The 17,038-nt window shown below is 36.9% G+C and overlaps 1 protein-coding gene across 2 annotated transcripts in view; it reads right to left on the minus strand.

The window, feature by feature from the left end:
• Positions 1-16,836, minus strand: part of ACTR2 (actin related protein 2) — a 35,366-nt gene extending 18,530 nt beyond the window's left edge. Inside the window, exons 1-4 of one of the 2 annotated variants that reach the window (XM_033407197.2) lie at positions 16,658-16,836; positions 9,619-9,729; positions 3,888-4,103; positions 164-236 (exon numbers count right to left, since the gene is read on the minus strand). In XM_033407197.2, the coding sequence (XP_033263088.1) occupies positions 164-236; positions 3,888-4,103; positions 9,619-9,729; positions 16,658-16,705 (448 nt within the window). In that variant the 5' untranslated portion in view covers positions 16,706-16,836. The remainder of the gene's footprint in view (positions 1-163; positions 237-3,887; positions 4,104-9,618; positions 9,730-16,657) is intronic. The other variant, XM_004280621.4, reaches the window with a different exon arrangement.
• Positions 16,837-17,038: the final 202 nt, after the last annotated feature.

Below are 17,038 nucleotides of genomic sequence, written 5' to 3' on the forward strand. Positions count from 1 at the left end.
CAATATCTGAATAAATACTTAAAATATTTGAATAAATATAAATACATATATATTGTGCTCTTCTGGGACTTACAACTTACCGAAAAATCAAACTCCTCTGACATCAAACATATTTAATAAATATTTGCTGAACTGATTATACTAAAAGTTAAGCTTCACCTACCTTGAGCATACAAAGTCAAAACTGCCTGGATGGCTACATACACTCCAGAAAACTGGTAAGTTTCAAACATTACCTGAAAATGCAAAAGGAAAGGGAAAAAATTAGTATTTAGAAATTACATATAAGTATGTATAAGGTTTCTTGATGTTCAGAGTGGATTAGCTATCCAAAATAGAATCAAAGAACCCAAAAGAATCCTCCATTCTCTTTAGCTCTTTTTGCCTCTACTGAAGTCCTGCTGTCACAGAGCTCCAATTTTGGGGACAGATTTTTGAATACACACTAAGTCCCCAAGCATTTCATAAGTGCTACAAAGCAAAGATTTCTGAGTGTTTTAGTTAATGGCTAATTAGAGTGAAAGAATGCATTCTGCTTTCCTTTCTTCTCAACTGATGTCCCTTAAAGGAAATATCTTTTAATTTAAAGACAAACTATAGAAATTGCTTAACTGCTTACCTTCGCATCCCTCTCCCTCAACCTGGGCCAAGAAAGACTGTGTCTCTACCTCCAGCAGTTTAAAAAAAAAAAAAAAAGGTAATAAAACAGTAGGGCAGGAAAACAAAAATAAACACAGCAACTCCTGAATGCTGGCAGATCCTGAATGCTCAGCAGCTGAGCCTGCCCTCCCCACTGGAGCCAAGGCTGCATTCCACTCTCTGCCAAGGTACACTGCAGGGAGGAGTTCCCTCATGCCCTCTCTGCTCCCAACCATGCTCATTCTCTGTAGTGTAGGTTGGCTGGGAACATCCTATAGGATTTTCTCTGTCATCTACACTGAGCATTCCTTGATTGGCAGTGCTGACTACCGCTATGAATATCTCATATTTAGAAATTTTACAACTGACCACAATAAGAATTATATAGAATTTAAATTTTACAACTCTGGGGAATTCCCTGCAGTCCAGCAGTTAGGACTCCGTGCTTCCACTGCAGGGAGCACAGGTTTGATCCCTGGTCAGGGAACTAAGATCCCGCATACAGCGTGGTGCAGCCAAAAACAAAACCAAAACCAACAAAACTGAATCACTGTGCTGTAACCTGAAACTAACACAACATTGTAAATTAACTATACTTCAATAAAATTCAATTTAAAAATTCTAAAATACATACATACATAAATAAATTTTACATCTCTGAAACACATACTCATCAATTAAGCAACTAGATATTCTAAGTAGTATTCTACTCCATCATCCTTTATTCCCCCACCACAGGGATGAAAATGGAAGAATAATGCTATACAGTTGACCCTTGAAAACACAGGTTTGAACCGCGCAGGTCCACTTAATTGCAGGTTTTTTTCAGTAAATAAATACTATACCACTACATGATCCGAGATTGGCTGAATCCAGTGATGCAGAACTGGAATAAAGAGGGCCAAATGTAAAGTTATACACAAATGTCTGACCGAGGGGGGTTGGCACCCCTAACCCTGCATTGTTCAAGGGTCAACTGTATTTGCATTTATCAACTTGACAGTCTGTTAGAATTTGTTTTTACTTATAAGATCATTAAAAAGTATCTGTAGTTCTAATACAACTTTCTGGATGAGATTGAAGTAGGGCATTATCAATCATAGCCAAATTTGCACTCATGAGTAAAAAAGAGCATTAAACTAAAGATGAGACCTTAGAGTGCAGTAAGACTAATTCTTGTCATTTTTGCAGATTAAAAAAATGTGTCCTAGTCAAATAGCTAGTTAGTGGATGACACTATACCTGTCATCTCCCTAACTTTTCATTTGAAAGAAAACTTGGTTTTCATTCTGGTATTGTGTTACTTTCCGAAAGGTTTCCTTGTGTAGTAACCTTTTGATTTAATGCAAAAATATCTCTTCACTCTGATTTTGTAATGAGCTGCTAAAAATAAATAGCAATTACAAATGACTACTTATCCATCACAAAGTATTAGTGATTGTAAACCATTCAGAAAGTGTAAAATGGGCTTCCCTGGTGGCGCAGTGGTTGAGAGTCAGCCTGCCGATGCAGGGGACGCGGGTTCGTGCCCCGGTCCGGGAGGATCCCACGTGCCGCGGAGAAATTACATAGAAATTACATCCCATGAGCCATGGCCACTGGGCCTGTGTGTCCGGAGCCTGTGCTCCGCAGCTGGAGAGGCCACAACAGTGAGAGGCCCGTGCAAAAAACAAAAACAAAAACAACTCAGAAAGTGTAAAATGCAATTAAAATATGAGCTAATACAGTAAAGCCCATCTTTCATAGTTTTTGGGGTGGCTAGGGGAAAAAGGTAATAAAATACGAACCATAAGAAATGATATGGATTCTGTAGCTAAAACCATGATCTCAAAATTTTAAAACACTTAATATAAAAATTCTAAATCTCTTCCAAAATTTCCATAAACATCTAAAGATAGCCACTGAGTAAAACAAGATATTTACATTAAGTAGTATCTGGAAAGCTACTCAAATACAAAGCAATTAAAGGTTTCTATCTCATATATAACAAAATGAAAGACAACCTTGAAAAGTTACCTATCTAAACTATTAAGAATGTAGACTTTCTGCTCTCTGTAACTGCCTACCTCATTAGCCGTTTCAACCTCGTTTCCCAGCTCTCCTCTATCTCCCTGGCCCTTCGCTTTCTCACCTCTGTCTACTATCACTTCTTTGGTGAACCATATTATCTATATCCTCATGACTCTCCCAAGTTTTTATCCCCAGTCCCAGACTTTTCTCCTGAACTTGATCTTAATAACCATCTACTAGACATTTTTGCTTGGATGTCTAATGAAGACCTAACATGTCCAAAACTGGACTGCTGATCCATTTCCCTCCCAAATCCTCTTCTACTATTTCAGTCTTTCCCCATCCTCCAGTTACTCAAGCGAAATCTTTGCCGTTATCCCTCTATTACCCACATCTAAGAAATCAGAATATATTTTGGCCCTACCTTCAAAACAGAGCCACAATCTGGCCACTTCTCATTACCTTCTCTGCTACTACCCCTAATCCTAACCATTATTATTTTGTGCTTAGGTAACTGAAAAAGTCTCCAAACTGGTCTCTCTTGTACCCTTGCCTCCTTATGTTCTATCTACATTCAACACAGCAGCCACAGGAACCTAAATCTGAGCATGTCTCTTCCTTGTACATTTCACTTGGAGTTTAAATCTAATTCCCTATTAGAGCCTACACGGCCCTAGATTGCCCCATTACTTCTCCCACCTCGTCTCGTTGCTCTCCCACACTGGCTTCCTTGCTGACTCTCTAATATGCCAGGCTTGCTCCCATTTCAAGACCTTTACACTGGCTACTCCCTTTGCCTGGAATGCTCTTCCCAAATATATTCTGGCTAACTCCCTTTGTTTAAATATCACCTTCTCACAGACACATACTACCACATTCTATGAAAAACGCAGCCTCCCTACATTCCCCATCCCCCTTAACCTACTCTTTTTTTTCCCTTTAGCATCTATTATCTTCTAACAAACCATTCAATTAACTCACTTTTTGCTCTTTTGGTCTGTTTTCCCCTGCTAGAGGATAAACTCCATGGCAGCAGGACTTCGCTTTGTTTACTGGTATATTCTACTTATAAGTAATGACTAACATAGTTAGGTGCTCAATAAATAGGATCTGGGAGAAAATAACAATTATTCTTATTCCCTTTATTGTTAAGGACAACGGTAAGATAAAAGAAAAAACATGTGCTTTAACATCACATCACAGAAACACATATGTGCGCAACCCATCTAAAAACTTACCTCTACAATCTTCTCTCTGTTTTTGGTTGGGTTCATAGGAGGTTCTGTGAGCAAGATTTTACAATTCCTGGTATCTATGTTAAGTTTCTCTGGTCCAAATGTATAGTCCCACAGGTGTTTCATGTCATCCCAATTTCGTACTATGCCATTTTCCATTGGGTAATTAACTTCTAACATTGAGCGTAATTCACTTGCCTCATCACCAACCATAAGATCCTAGAAAATTATAATATCAAAGCTTTAGACCAAATTTTTGTATAAAATACCTTCAGAAAATTATCCTCCCATAATATTTTGGAAAACTTGGGAATAATTAATTTTAATCTTTCTGGCACTTTCAGACAAAGTTCTTCATTCCACAAGTTAAAAAGGTCTTTTCTTTCATGAACAATGCCTTGCAAATCTTAATCATGAATAATAAATTTTTATGTACAGCGTGGTTTAAATCAATAAATTGACCTTACCTTTAATACATATGTTTCCAAAAGAAGAGCATTAGCACAAATAAACCCCACATTTTCATATTTTGGAGGGTTTTGTATGAGGTTTCATCTGTTTCTTTTGCTCAAATGTTCAAAAAATAAGGCCTGTGATATGTGAGATAGCACATCAGGGAAAAAAAAAACTTGTAGAAAAATGCTCAATGCATGCAGCACATTTCTTTGTACTAAATATCAAAATGATAAGTGTAACTACTATAAAGCATAATGAGAAGCAAAAAATAAAAGGATGTTTTATTACACTGTAAGAATGGACATATGCACCACATAACTTGTAAATTTCACAAACTTCTACCTATATATGCCTCAATTAGAATTGAAATTAAGTTTCAATATATGCCTCACCAAGATGAATGATAATTTGTAGAGATACAAAAAATTAAGACAAAGAGAAGCAATTCTTCTTTAAAATTATCTCATGAGCGACATCTTCAATCTTAAAGTATAATACTGGAAAACTATGCTATTACACACGAAGCAGAATACTCACAAGTCTTGTCTCCAATGACAGCATACTTAAGATGACCCACATTTCAAAAGTCAAATTTTGTGTGTATAATAAGGCTAATGATGTCCCAGAATTTAAATTTATTTTAGAAATCAGCTAGTCAAAATGCTAAATGATCTTGATTTCTACATATACTGATGAATTCAATTAAAATAAAAAAACCCTAGTATCAGAAATAGCTACTATTTGCTTTAAGACCTTAGGATATTTTAAAACAGAAGTTTAAATACATGTATGACTTTAAAACTTTTAAAAATAACTATTAAAAAAAAAGAGAAGAGATAAACAAGGGTGAAGACTCTAAAAACAACACTAATAAAAAAAACCAAACAGATTTCCAGAAAATCCACTGAAAGCAACAACAAAAAGGAAAAACAAAGTTAAAGCACATGCTAGAAATGTTCACTAAAACTTTTCTGTTGCAACTAATTTTGTATAAAGTTAATTTACCATAACTTAATACTCAAATTGCTTAAATATTAACTATTTAGAATCATCTGATAGGAAAATGCAAAACTAAATATCTATATTTGTGAACTCTAGTAACTGACATGCATTTGTTGAATTACTTATGGAGAAGTATACTGATAATTTCAAATGCATCAAAAGACAAGATACACTGATGGACTGACAGATGGATAAATGGATAGATATGTGATATATCAGTACAGTAAACATTAATATCAGAATCTAGGTGATGGATGTATGGGTTTCACTGCAAAATTCCTCCAACTTTGCCGTGTATTCTAAACACGTCTTAATAAAATGTTAGGGGGAGGAATTTATACCTCCAAGTACATATATTACTTTTGGCCATCAATATAACTTAATATACAATTTTGTTACTTTCTTCTAGAATATATCTTTCTTTGTGTTATACAAGGTAATAACAGATCAGATAATTAGATGGTTTATATCATCGATATATATTCACAACTACATTTCAACAAATTTAGTATAAGTCTGGTCTGATTTCATCAGACTGTTTAGTTTTTATTCCATGCAAGAATAGGGGCTTACATATGTCTGATCTAATGCCAACTCAAAATAAAAGTGTCATGGATCTACGTCTAGGGCACACATACCATAAATAATTAACTGAAAAAAACATCTGGCATTGAGTATCTTACCATCCCTCTGAACAAAGAAGACATTTAAAATGGAAGAAAACGAGTATTAACTTATCAAATTAGTGCAAATAGTCTTGACTAACTCAAGCTACCTAATTTAAAAACGTATCGATATCTAAAATTTTATTTCAAAAAATCCTAAAACATATAGTTTTCCTTAGAACATTTTAACTTCCAAAACCCCAAAATGATAAAAGGTTATGTAACTTGCCCGCATCTCCAAGACCAAAATTATAAGCCATCAGATCAGGCCTTAGTTTTTTACCACCCACCTCATCATTGGACCAAGCCTAAACCATCACCTATTACCTGAAAGAATGAAAAATTATAGTAACTGTCTGAGATTTTGTTATAAAAGCATTTATATTTTATGAAAAGCAGGCAGTGTAGATGAGATTTGCCAAGAATCATTCTGAACAATGTCACCTCAAATTAAAAGTAGAGCAAATATACTTTAAAACCACAATTAAATTCCTAGAACAAAATTTCATAAAAAACATTAAATTAAGCCTACACTGTTCTCTACAAGTGCACTTTTTTCTTAATCTCCTCCAGATTTTAAGACAAATGCATGATCTTTTATTTAGGATAAATGTAGGAATTTCCACTTTTAAATGCTTTTGTTTATTCAAAAGAAAACTTCACAAAGTTACTGTTACTAGTTAAAATACATATCACTAGAAAGGCCTGATATTAATCTCTGTCAAAGCTGCTTACAAATAATATTTAAAACAAACAAACTTGAAAATATCTACTACAGAAAGCACTTTGACTACCACAGAAAAATATGGTGAGAGTCAATTGCCTGGGATGCGCCTAGTTCTAGTGCAAAAGAAAAAGGTGCCACACAATGGTATTTACTTAGAGGAAGAATCTATTGTCTATGCGAAAGTCTTACAAGACTTCCACCTTTTTCTTATTTATACTCAGATAATGCAAAATCTGCTCATCGATAAGGATAATATAGGAAACAAGTCAATCTCTTTTTCTCCCCCTTTACTATTTATAGTTCATTTGCACATTAAAATTTTACTCAGTTTATTAAATACACATATGATACTGTACTGGATGCAAATATATACACATATATATAGAGGCTATGACAGGTAGTGTTCAATTTAACAATGGTCAATAAAGTGGATTTATCCAAATGCAACAACTTCACCCCAATTTTCTGGATCACACATATCCTAAATAAAGCCACTTGGTTTCTAATAAAATGCACACCACATTCCATTTTAATCGTAACATTCATCTACAAAAAACACAAGGAAAACAATTCAAAACTATGTTAGTAATTAGTTCTGATTTGGTCCATTGTATGCAATCAGGAAAGTATAGGACTTAATTAGTTGCTACCAAATTGAAGCAATGAAAAAGGTTAAAAATCAAAGTACTTAAAAATTAAAAAATTAAAATATGGAATTACCCCCCTCCCCAATACCAAAGGGACACAAAACAACAACTACTGTCCCACCAAGCAAAAGTGGAAAACAAACAGAGAGCATGTGTGTAACCTCACTTACCATCTTTTTGTTATTCTACTTCAACAGGTCAAGAAAGGTGAAGAGAGAGAAGGTAGAAGTAAGAGTCAGAAAAGGCCTAAATAAAATCCTCACTGAAATTTTTAAACATACAAGCAATAGAGACAAATTAGGTCGAGGTCAGATGCAGTACTACTACAGTTTACGGAGTTAACAATTAGGGCCGAATTAGCATGGACAGTTATTACTCCTGAATGAAAATAAACTCATTAAACAATTTAAATTTCCAGTTTTTAGTCTACCACATTTTAGCTAACAAGACACAAAAAGTATAAATCAATCCACTAGGCATAGGAATTCCAAAAAAGTCATATTTCTTTAATTCATTACTGAATTTAAGAACCTTAATTAAGGAAAATAAATAGCAGAAAAGGTCTAGCTGAGTAAGTAAAGGGTATTTAGAGTTGACTTTCCAAGCTCTAGTAGTCAAGTTAAATTTGACGCAGGTCTGTTTTCTTTCACTGTTTTCTACTGGAAGACAAATTAACTTGAAAGACTTAAAAGATTAAGCAGATTGAACAGAAGTGAGCCAATCGAACACAGACTGACAAACCATACAGGCAAATGCTACTGGGGAATTCCTTAGCAAAACCGTCTTATTAGGATATCATCTAGTTTCATTTCTATCACTTGGCCTTAAAAAGCAAGAAAATGGTAATTATTGTGACTATGCTGGTCAATAAAAATAGCTGTATGTATCTTAATACCTCAAAAATGTTATTATCCATAAAGTATATAAAAAAGCCATTCTTCTTTAAAAGGCTGATACTGAATAGAAGTGTGACTTCCAACATCATTAAAAAGTTTATCCTTATCACTATTATTAGCTAAATTTTAAGTTGAGTTCATTTAAGATTGAATTCAATCAGAACGAAAGGAGTTCACAAAAAGAGAATACAGAATTCCACAAAATTCCCAAAAGACCCTAAAAAAAACCCCAAAACAAAAACAAAAAACCTCTCATATTGAGTATCCCTTCTGATTGTAACATAACAAAACAGAGGCCAGAATCATTCACTCTGTTAAGTCTTTAAAAAATTAACACAGAACCTAAGTTTCAGTTTGTACTTTTATTCATTGTGTAATTCAATTCTCTAGTCCCAACAGCAGAGAGCCACCAAGTAGCAAACCTCTACCACCTACTACCACCTTCCTAGACATCTCAAATAAACGTTCCAGAGAGGCACACACTAACTCACACACTAACAATTCAGTGAAGTCTTGCCAAGGACTGTCCACATAGGACCAACAATGCTAGTCCGTTCACAAATGATTCAGTGAAAGGGCCCCTTTACTGCATTTTGTATAACCTGATCCCTAGGCCACCTGAAAAATTTAAGTCAATTGGTGACCACTGACTTTTGATTCTTTTTCTTCTACAATATTGTAACTCCCACTTGGTTTTCAATCCCTTTAATAGAAGATAAAAATCTATCACCCTTAACATCCAGTCACTCATGTTAAGTACAGTAGGTAGGCAATGACAATATTCCCTTCCCTCTCCTCGTGCTAAGATAAATACAAGGCCAAATAAAGACTTGCACAGCTTCCTCCTGCACACTATGGAAATCAGTTATACTGGTGAAAAGAGGAACCAATAAGATTTATATCTTGTGTTTCCTGACTAGCTATATAAAAATGTAGGGGGATCAGGCCATGAGAACATGGGAAGGAAAAATCTTAGGTCCCAAAGAGACACTAACATAGAAAAATATATGGAACTGAAAGGCATAAAAATACCAGGCTGATTTCTTTTAAAAATTGTATTAGGTAATAGGACTTTAAGTCACTAATATAGTATTCACATCAACATAAAAATCTTACTAAGTATTTTACTTCATTCAGAGAGTGATGGCATCAAGCTATACTTAAAGTCAGATGAAATTAACTTCAGTTTCTGGTGCCTTTCTTCAGGTGTTGATAAAAATTTTAAATATAAGAAATTCGGCCCTCCTCCTTTGCTTTTCAAGGCATCACATTTTAAAACTACTTAATTCAAAGAACACCTCACAGGTTTTGTTCCTCATTTATCAATAAATAAAATATTACCTTGATTTCAATGTTTCCCACTTTGGTGGTTGATCTGATAATAGGTCTTCCAACCAAAGCTGGGAAGATGTGTTCTGGAAAGTTGGAGCCTGCATATCCACACTTCACAAACTGGAAAAGAACAGTAAAAGTGGGTTAGTGTCAAGGTATTTATGATATTATCCTTTTAAAAACTGTATCTGAAAAGTACCACTTTGCATTTATATAATATTTTAAACTTTTGTTGCTTTCAAATTACCCAAAGTAGTCACCCCATCTATCATATCCTCCATTTATTTCCTTTATGGCGCTACTACCAGAGTTCCCATTTCCTTACTGGTTAACTGCTTATTTAGTGCCTAGGTCTCCCCACCACAGGGAGCTAAGCTGAGCGGTTCATGCTGGAGCCCACTGCCTTGATGCACAGAGGGGAAGGGACAAATTCACTCAACAAATGCTGAGGATTTTTAAAAGAGAAATGTCAGAAAATGAACAGAACTAAAGCAGCTTTTCATTCATGTCTGGCAATTCACTTAAGCAACCTCATTTTTGAAAATCAAATGGCATATGGACTAGCATCAAAATAAACATTTATTAGGCATTTTGGGCTATTTACATCTTTATATTTAGACAAACGTATTCAGTAATAACAAATGACATAATTTCATATTCAGATAGTGTACTTCTCCAATGAGGACATATCACTGATTCTAATAATACTCCCATTTTATGAATAAGAAACTGATGTACTAGGAGATTTAACAATCTACAGTAAAACTGAAAATAGAACCAAGGGTTTTTAGTTCTTATACCAATAATACAGTCTGTTTAGACTTATTTTTAAGAGCAGCCATTACAAGGAAAAGGCAGTTTAAAACTTCAGGGTGGGAGGAAGAAGCTATAAAAGAAAGGAAATGCAATCAGTCTCTACCCTCTCTCTTACCAAGCCTTTATTCAATGTATGGTACACTGTGCAAGGATTTTTGTGTCTATTGATGAATCCCAAGCACCTAGAACAGTGTCTGACACATACTAAATGCATATTATTTAACTGATCAATAAATATTAGAAGTTTTGCTGTTGACCCGTATGATACTATGATTATTTTAACCTAGAGAATATGTTTAATATTGAGAAAGTCTATTGTTCCATGGCTTCAGGTACCATATTCTCTTAGAAGAATTAAGGAGAAAAACAGTAACTAAATGTGATGCATGATAGCAATAACACAGAAGTGGAGAGAAAGCTGTTACATACAAGGAACTGTTTTGTTTGATAGTGGTAAAGGTAAACTACCTGAAACTCACTGACTTCTGACTAACCCTCCAAAACATAAAATTTTTCTACTGCAAAGACAATCTTGTTGGAAATGATGTTGATGAACCACATTTAATTATAAATAGTCTAGAACATTCTGCCACGCATAATTTCAAGTCTTTTATATATAGAGCTCTTAAAAATATGTTGAAGTCATGTCTTTAGCAGACTAAAGCTACTGGTATGAAAAATATGCCTAAAATTTTAAAATTGCATATTTCCAATACCACCTGAATTCGTATCTCCTCAGTTCACGTTTACATTTTAGAACCTACATAAAACACACTGCTCAGATAGGTTTTCTTCCAAACTCACAAAACCTAGTCCTGCTTAGTTTACCATTCAGCCACATACCCATTTCTAAAACTATGATACAATTCTGACCGGATTAGCTTCCAAGGCAGAAGTTACTGTGATATGATGGCATATGCAATAGATTACCTGCTTGCTCATACCTCTCTCTCCATTTGAATAGTGGTTGATAAAGAGCAATACACTTCCCACCCTAAAAACGTGTTCAACAGAATTCAGAAATGCTAGTCCATTTTTCCACAATGTCTTCCCAAATAATTTAACCATGTGACCCAGAAAGAGTTGGAGTGACAACTGCCACAGAGGAAAAGAATAATACTTAGTATTTTCTAGTCTATTCAAATTAAAAGAAAATGAAAAAACCTCTCACACGCTTCTCTTCTAAATCAAACTCGCTTTTGTCCTTAAGTCAAAAGCCAGCTCACTTGACGTGAACTGAAATCAGATGCAAAACCAGAGAATCTCTTCTCATTACCCCACCATATCCAAATTTCTACAAAAATAAAATTTGTCATGATCACCAGCTTTAGTCATAATTTATACATATGTTCCAAATATAGAAACCAAATACAATGTAGACATTAAATTCTTATGTATTAACATAATGAACAGATAAGGACACTGGGTGGGTCAAAAGTGTCCATTCACCAGACTGAACCTGCTCACATGGGTATAAATGTTCTTAAAAAAAATGACAGAATGAATGAAAAAAGAACGTACAAGTTTGTAAGGGCATTTTTAGCACATTAAATGTAAACAAATGATTTAAGTGAGAAATCGTAACATAAGGTAAAGGTGGGGCAGGAGCCTGGGATGGGGCGTAAGCCAAGTCCTGGTGCAGGGAGGAGGCTGCGAAGGTTGACGTGCCTCCCCTCATTCTGAGCCAAACACACTGGGCAACGTGCAACACGGTAAATCCATAATCACATCACTCAATGTTTACTGATTATAACCTGAACAATTATAGATGGGTAGTTTGCACCTTGAAATTCTTGTCTGAGCATACTTCACGGGACAAAATATTTGCCAAGTGCCTGAGGTAAGATGACAAAAAATTAAGAACTCCTGAAACTATAAAAATAATTGTAAACTACTATTCCTGTGCTTTATAAAAAATGGAAATTTGGCTTTTAGTTCAAATTAAAGATACCAATCACTTATTAATGAAATCATTTATTCTGCTTAAGCAGTAGCTTACTGGAAGTAGATGCTGCCATAGTAATCCAGTGCTAGCATTACTACAGGGTACTAGTGTTTGGTCAAAATAGCAAGTGCTGCACTATTTCACATTATTTCAAATGTGAAAGCATTAATAGTTATAATAACAAGAATATAATTACAATGATGTATTTCTCAATAACATATAACCAACAGACAACCTGCCATTTCCTTTCTTGTAAAAAGCAAGTATTTTTTAAAAGATCTAAACCACGATGTAATAAAATAGAAAGAAAATATTCTTTTTTAAATTATTTGTTTGGTATCATTTTTAATCCTGGAGATACCTCCCCCCATTCCAATCATTTTAAGACTTGGTGGCTTAGTTCTCTCATTGTGTGCAGTAAGGCTGTGTTTAAGAAATAGATTTTACCATATATAGTTTCCTCTTCATAGCACTGTGGTTTAAACTGGCTCCCTTACTTCCTACTGAGTCATCAAATGGTAAGAACATGAACAATATAATGTTCTTTCAAGCAACAAAAAAAAGCTCATCTACATTTGCTCTAAAAGTACCTTTCTCCCTCAAAAAATAAACTGGGATTTATAAAGCCTCATTTGGACTTATTTAATTTGTATTTTTCCTTTATTAATTTAAATTGATGGTATTGACATATTAATTTAATTGCATAGTGATTATTCTGATCTTAGACCACCAAAATATTTATTATATTTATTCCAAAGCACTTTTTTTTTTTTTTTGCGGTACGCAGGCCTCTCACTGTTGTGGCCTCTCCCGTTGCGGAGCGCAGGCTCCGGAAGCGCAGGCTCAGCGGCCATAGCTCACGGGCCTAGCCGCTCCACGGCACGTGGGATCTTCCCGGACCGGGGCACGAACCCGTGTCCCCTGCATCGGCAGGCAGACTCTCAACCACTGCGCCACCAGGGAAGCCCTATGCCAAAGCATTTTATAGGGTGAAACCAAACCTGTTTCTGATTTGTTTCTAATTCAAACACTCCTAAATTCATTATATAAATCTGTATAAGCCTGATAAAGGCCATAATACTACAAATGTGAATTGTAAAAGTATAATTACCTAACACTATAAGCTACTTTGTATCACTAGACTCTAAAAATTATACCAGTCACACAGTAGGCACGCCAGAAGTCTTCACTGTTGGTGAACTAACTCAATGTTGATGAAATCACCCAAGTTTGGTAAAAGAATATACAACACCAGGGGCCCAGGCCCAACTCTTGCAAGGCACCCAAGCCTAAGCAGATCTCCACATTTTCACCTATCTGGCCACTTTCCGCAGCTCTATTTTAGGTGCAGGTTTGGACGAAGGCTCCATTTTAGGTTTGAATGGTTATGAAGGTGAAATGCATAAAGTACTGGAAATGGATGAGCTTTTCCTCCTCTAGGAGGAAAAGAGACAGTGGTCAGCTTGGGAGCTAGTGAGGAAGAAGAGCGGGACCAACATCTGGCATGTGATCACAAGAACTCACCTACTCTTAGGGCATTCGATTCAGGGCCTGCCAGAGGGGCTTAAAAAATCAAGTTCTCAGGACTTCCCTGGTGGTGCAGTGGTTAAGAATCCGCCTGCCAATGCAGGGGACACGGGTTCAAGCCCTGGTCCAGGAAGATCCCACATGCCATGGAGCAACTAAGCCCGTGCGCCACAACTACTGAAGCCCGCGCGCCTAGAGCCCGTGCTCCGCGACAAGAGAAGCCACCGCAATGAGAAGCCCACGCACTGCAACAAAGACCCAACGCAGCCATAAATAAATAAATTAAAAAAAAAAAAATCAAGTTCTCAAATACCTATAATTTTAACACCTAAAACGTTTAAGAGGCAAATTGCTTTGGAGTAACAACTATTTCCATAAGTTTTTAGAAATTTAATTTTAATATCTTCTTTATTTAATCATAGAGGAATCATTAGACCTTCAGGTACCTAACTAAAATCAAACTGACTATGAAGTATAACCATAAGAAATACAGAATCTAAGTGGTTCCTAATTCTCTAAATTTTCAGAAATATCACAGCATTCATGACTACATACCACATCAGAGTGGTTTCTTCATTTGAAGTCTACCATGTCCTATAGAAAATCTGGATAAAAATTTTAGAGTAACTAGAAACATAACACCAAATATGTAAGCTTTTGTTTGAATTAACTACACTTTTCTATTTATGTCATAGTAACTGATCTTTTGTCTTAAGAAACAAGATTCTTAAATTATGGATTAGACATAAGACTAATCAATAATATACAATCAGTTTTCTAACACAGATAAACTAATGAAATAGTAACATAAAAACTAAATATTATGGGACTTCCCCAGTTGTCCAGTGGTTAATACTCCACGCTTCCACCTCGGAGAGCGCGGGTTCGATCCCTGGTCGGGGAACTAAGATCCTGCATGCGGTGCAGCCAAAAAGAAAATTTTTTAAAAAAAGAAGAAGAAAAAAAACCCTAAATATTATGAGAAAACATATACTACAAAAACAGGGTTCACTGTCCTTCAAAGAGGAGGAATCCATTAAAACATAACTGACTTCAATTTCTAAAGAAAAAAGCTGACATATTCACAAAAAAAATATATTAACATCAACTTTTAAAGATTTACATTTATTTAGAGGTCAATTTGAGACTACAGTGGGAATCAGGCTAATATTTTTTAAAAAGCACCTTTAACTGAGTTTTAACTGTAAAAGTAATACATGTTTATAGTTAGTTTCATTTAAAGATAGTTTAAAAATACATGGTTTGTTAAAAAACAAAGAACAGTTTTCCAATAATTCAGAAGGGTGATGAAGTCCTTCCCACCTTACCTCACTCTTAGCCCTAGTCTCACAGGTAACCACTATGAACATACATTTCTTATGAATTCCGCCAAAACTTTCATATACACATACATTTGTGGACACATAAATATCTTTAATAAAGATGGAATTGCTGTAAAACTTTTTTTTAAACTTAACAATAGATCTTAAAAATGTTTCTATAGTGGTGAACCTGCCTCCTTTTCTTTAAGTACTATTCCATTTTGTATGGATGTCTTCTTACTCTCATCCGTTTTTAACTTAGGTCAGATAAAGCTAATATCATCATTGCTTGTAAAAGTCTAACAAATTCAATCAAGGGCAGCATATTATAGCTGTGAATATCAGCTCTTTTTTCCCCTCAACAATCCAGTTTCCAAAGGGCTTTAAAGTTCAAATAAAATCTATTTTAATTCATCTATCACATTTATGGAAGGAAGGGGATAAAAGTCACAAAATACTGCAGCTCCAAGATGGTTAGGACTTGTTGTAATGTAGGGGGAAGTGATCACTACAGAACTCATCCAAAATAAGTAACACTTCTGTCTTCTAATTTGCTGACTTTGCTGCCCAAAATACATTTTTTAAAAATGGGGTGGGGGGGCGATTGAAAGAAACAACCTTCAAATAATTTCTATATCAGTGTTTTACTCAGATTTTTACAATTATTTGCATTTTAGAATCTTAAATACTAACATTACCTGTATTCTGCAAGTAAGGAAAAAAAGGAGGAGGGGTACCCAAACTGATTAACTTCCCCTAAGGTTAGTGGAATTAACACTTCGGCCTTAAAGGGTTTAAGATCAACCACTGGAACACACTGGTCTCTGCTGGGCTGCACCTGGGCCAAATTTCCAGCATGCAGAACAAAAAGTAAACGATGCGCTGCCGACCTGGTCTCCCTTCCCCTCAAAAAACAAGAAAACAAAAAAACAAACATTGCGAAAGGACTGAGGCTCACTGCATGACAGCACTTCCCTTTTTTCTTTAAACCCGCTTCCTGCCTCCCGTTCTGTATCTTCAGCTATACAGGAAGAGGAAGGCCTCTTGATCTTCTTTTTACACACCGGCAACCCTGGGGAATGGAGCCCTTCTGGAACACACAAACCCAGCCTTTTACTCCTCCGGCCCTTTAGCCAGCCAGAATCCCGCGGCTCCAGCGCGGGGCCGGCCCCGGCCGGGCAGCAGGTGGGAACCCCATCCAGTGCCGGCCTCGCCCGCCGTCCTGACCCCGAGCTGCGGGAGTGGCGGGCTCGGGTAAACTAAGGGGCCCGACCCTCTCGCGCGCCACACCCACGGAGGCGGGAAGCGAGGCCCTGGCCCCTTGGCCCCGGGGGCCGAAGGCCCAGGGGTGCAGCCCCGGGCGCCAAGGGCCCGCGCGCCCCTCGCTCATCCCCTGCCCGAGCCTGTAGCCGCTGCAGCCTCCCCGCGAAGCGCTTACCCCGGTGCCGTTGTCGCACACCACCACCTTCCGGCCCTGGCTGTCCATAGTGCGCCCGTAAGAGAGCCGGAGCCGCCGCCACCGAACAACCTACAACCGCCGCCGTCCGTCGGTTCCTCTTCCTCCTCCTCCCTCTTCCCGGCCCCTCCCGCGGCTCAGCTTTTTTCTCCCACCCGGAAGTGGCCGTCCGCCCCTACCCGCCACCGCCCGCCCCTGCCCGCCCCCTACTGACTGCCGGCGCGGAAGAGGTGAGGACGGGAGGGAGGAGGCAGAGACTGGCAGCGGTGAGCTCCAATAAGAAACAAAGGAGCCCGAGGTCCCGCCCACGGTGCCGTTTCCGGCTTCGGTTCCAGCTCCGCCTTCAGGGTTGCCGCCCATGCA

Source organism: Orcinus orca, chromosome 13 (assembly GCF_937001465.1).
Source record: "Orcinus orca chromosome 13, mOrcOrc1.1, whole genome shotgun sequence".
NCBI classification, from domain to species: Eukaryota; Metazoa; Chordata; class Mammalia; order Artiodactyla; family Delphinidae; genus Orcinus; species Orcinus orca.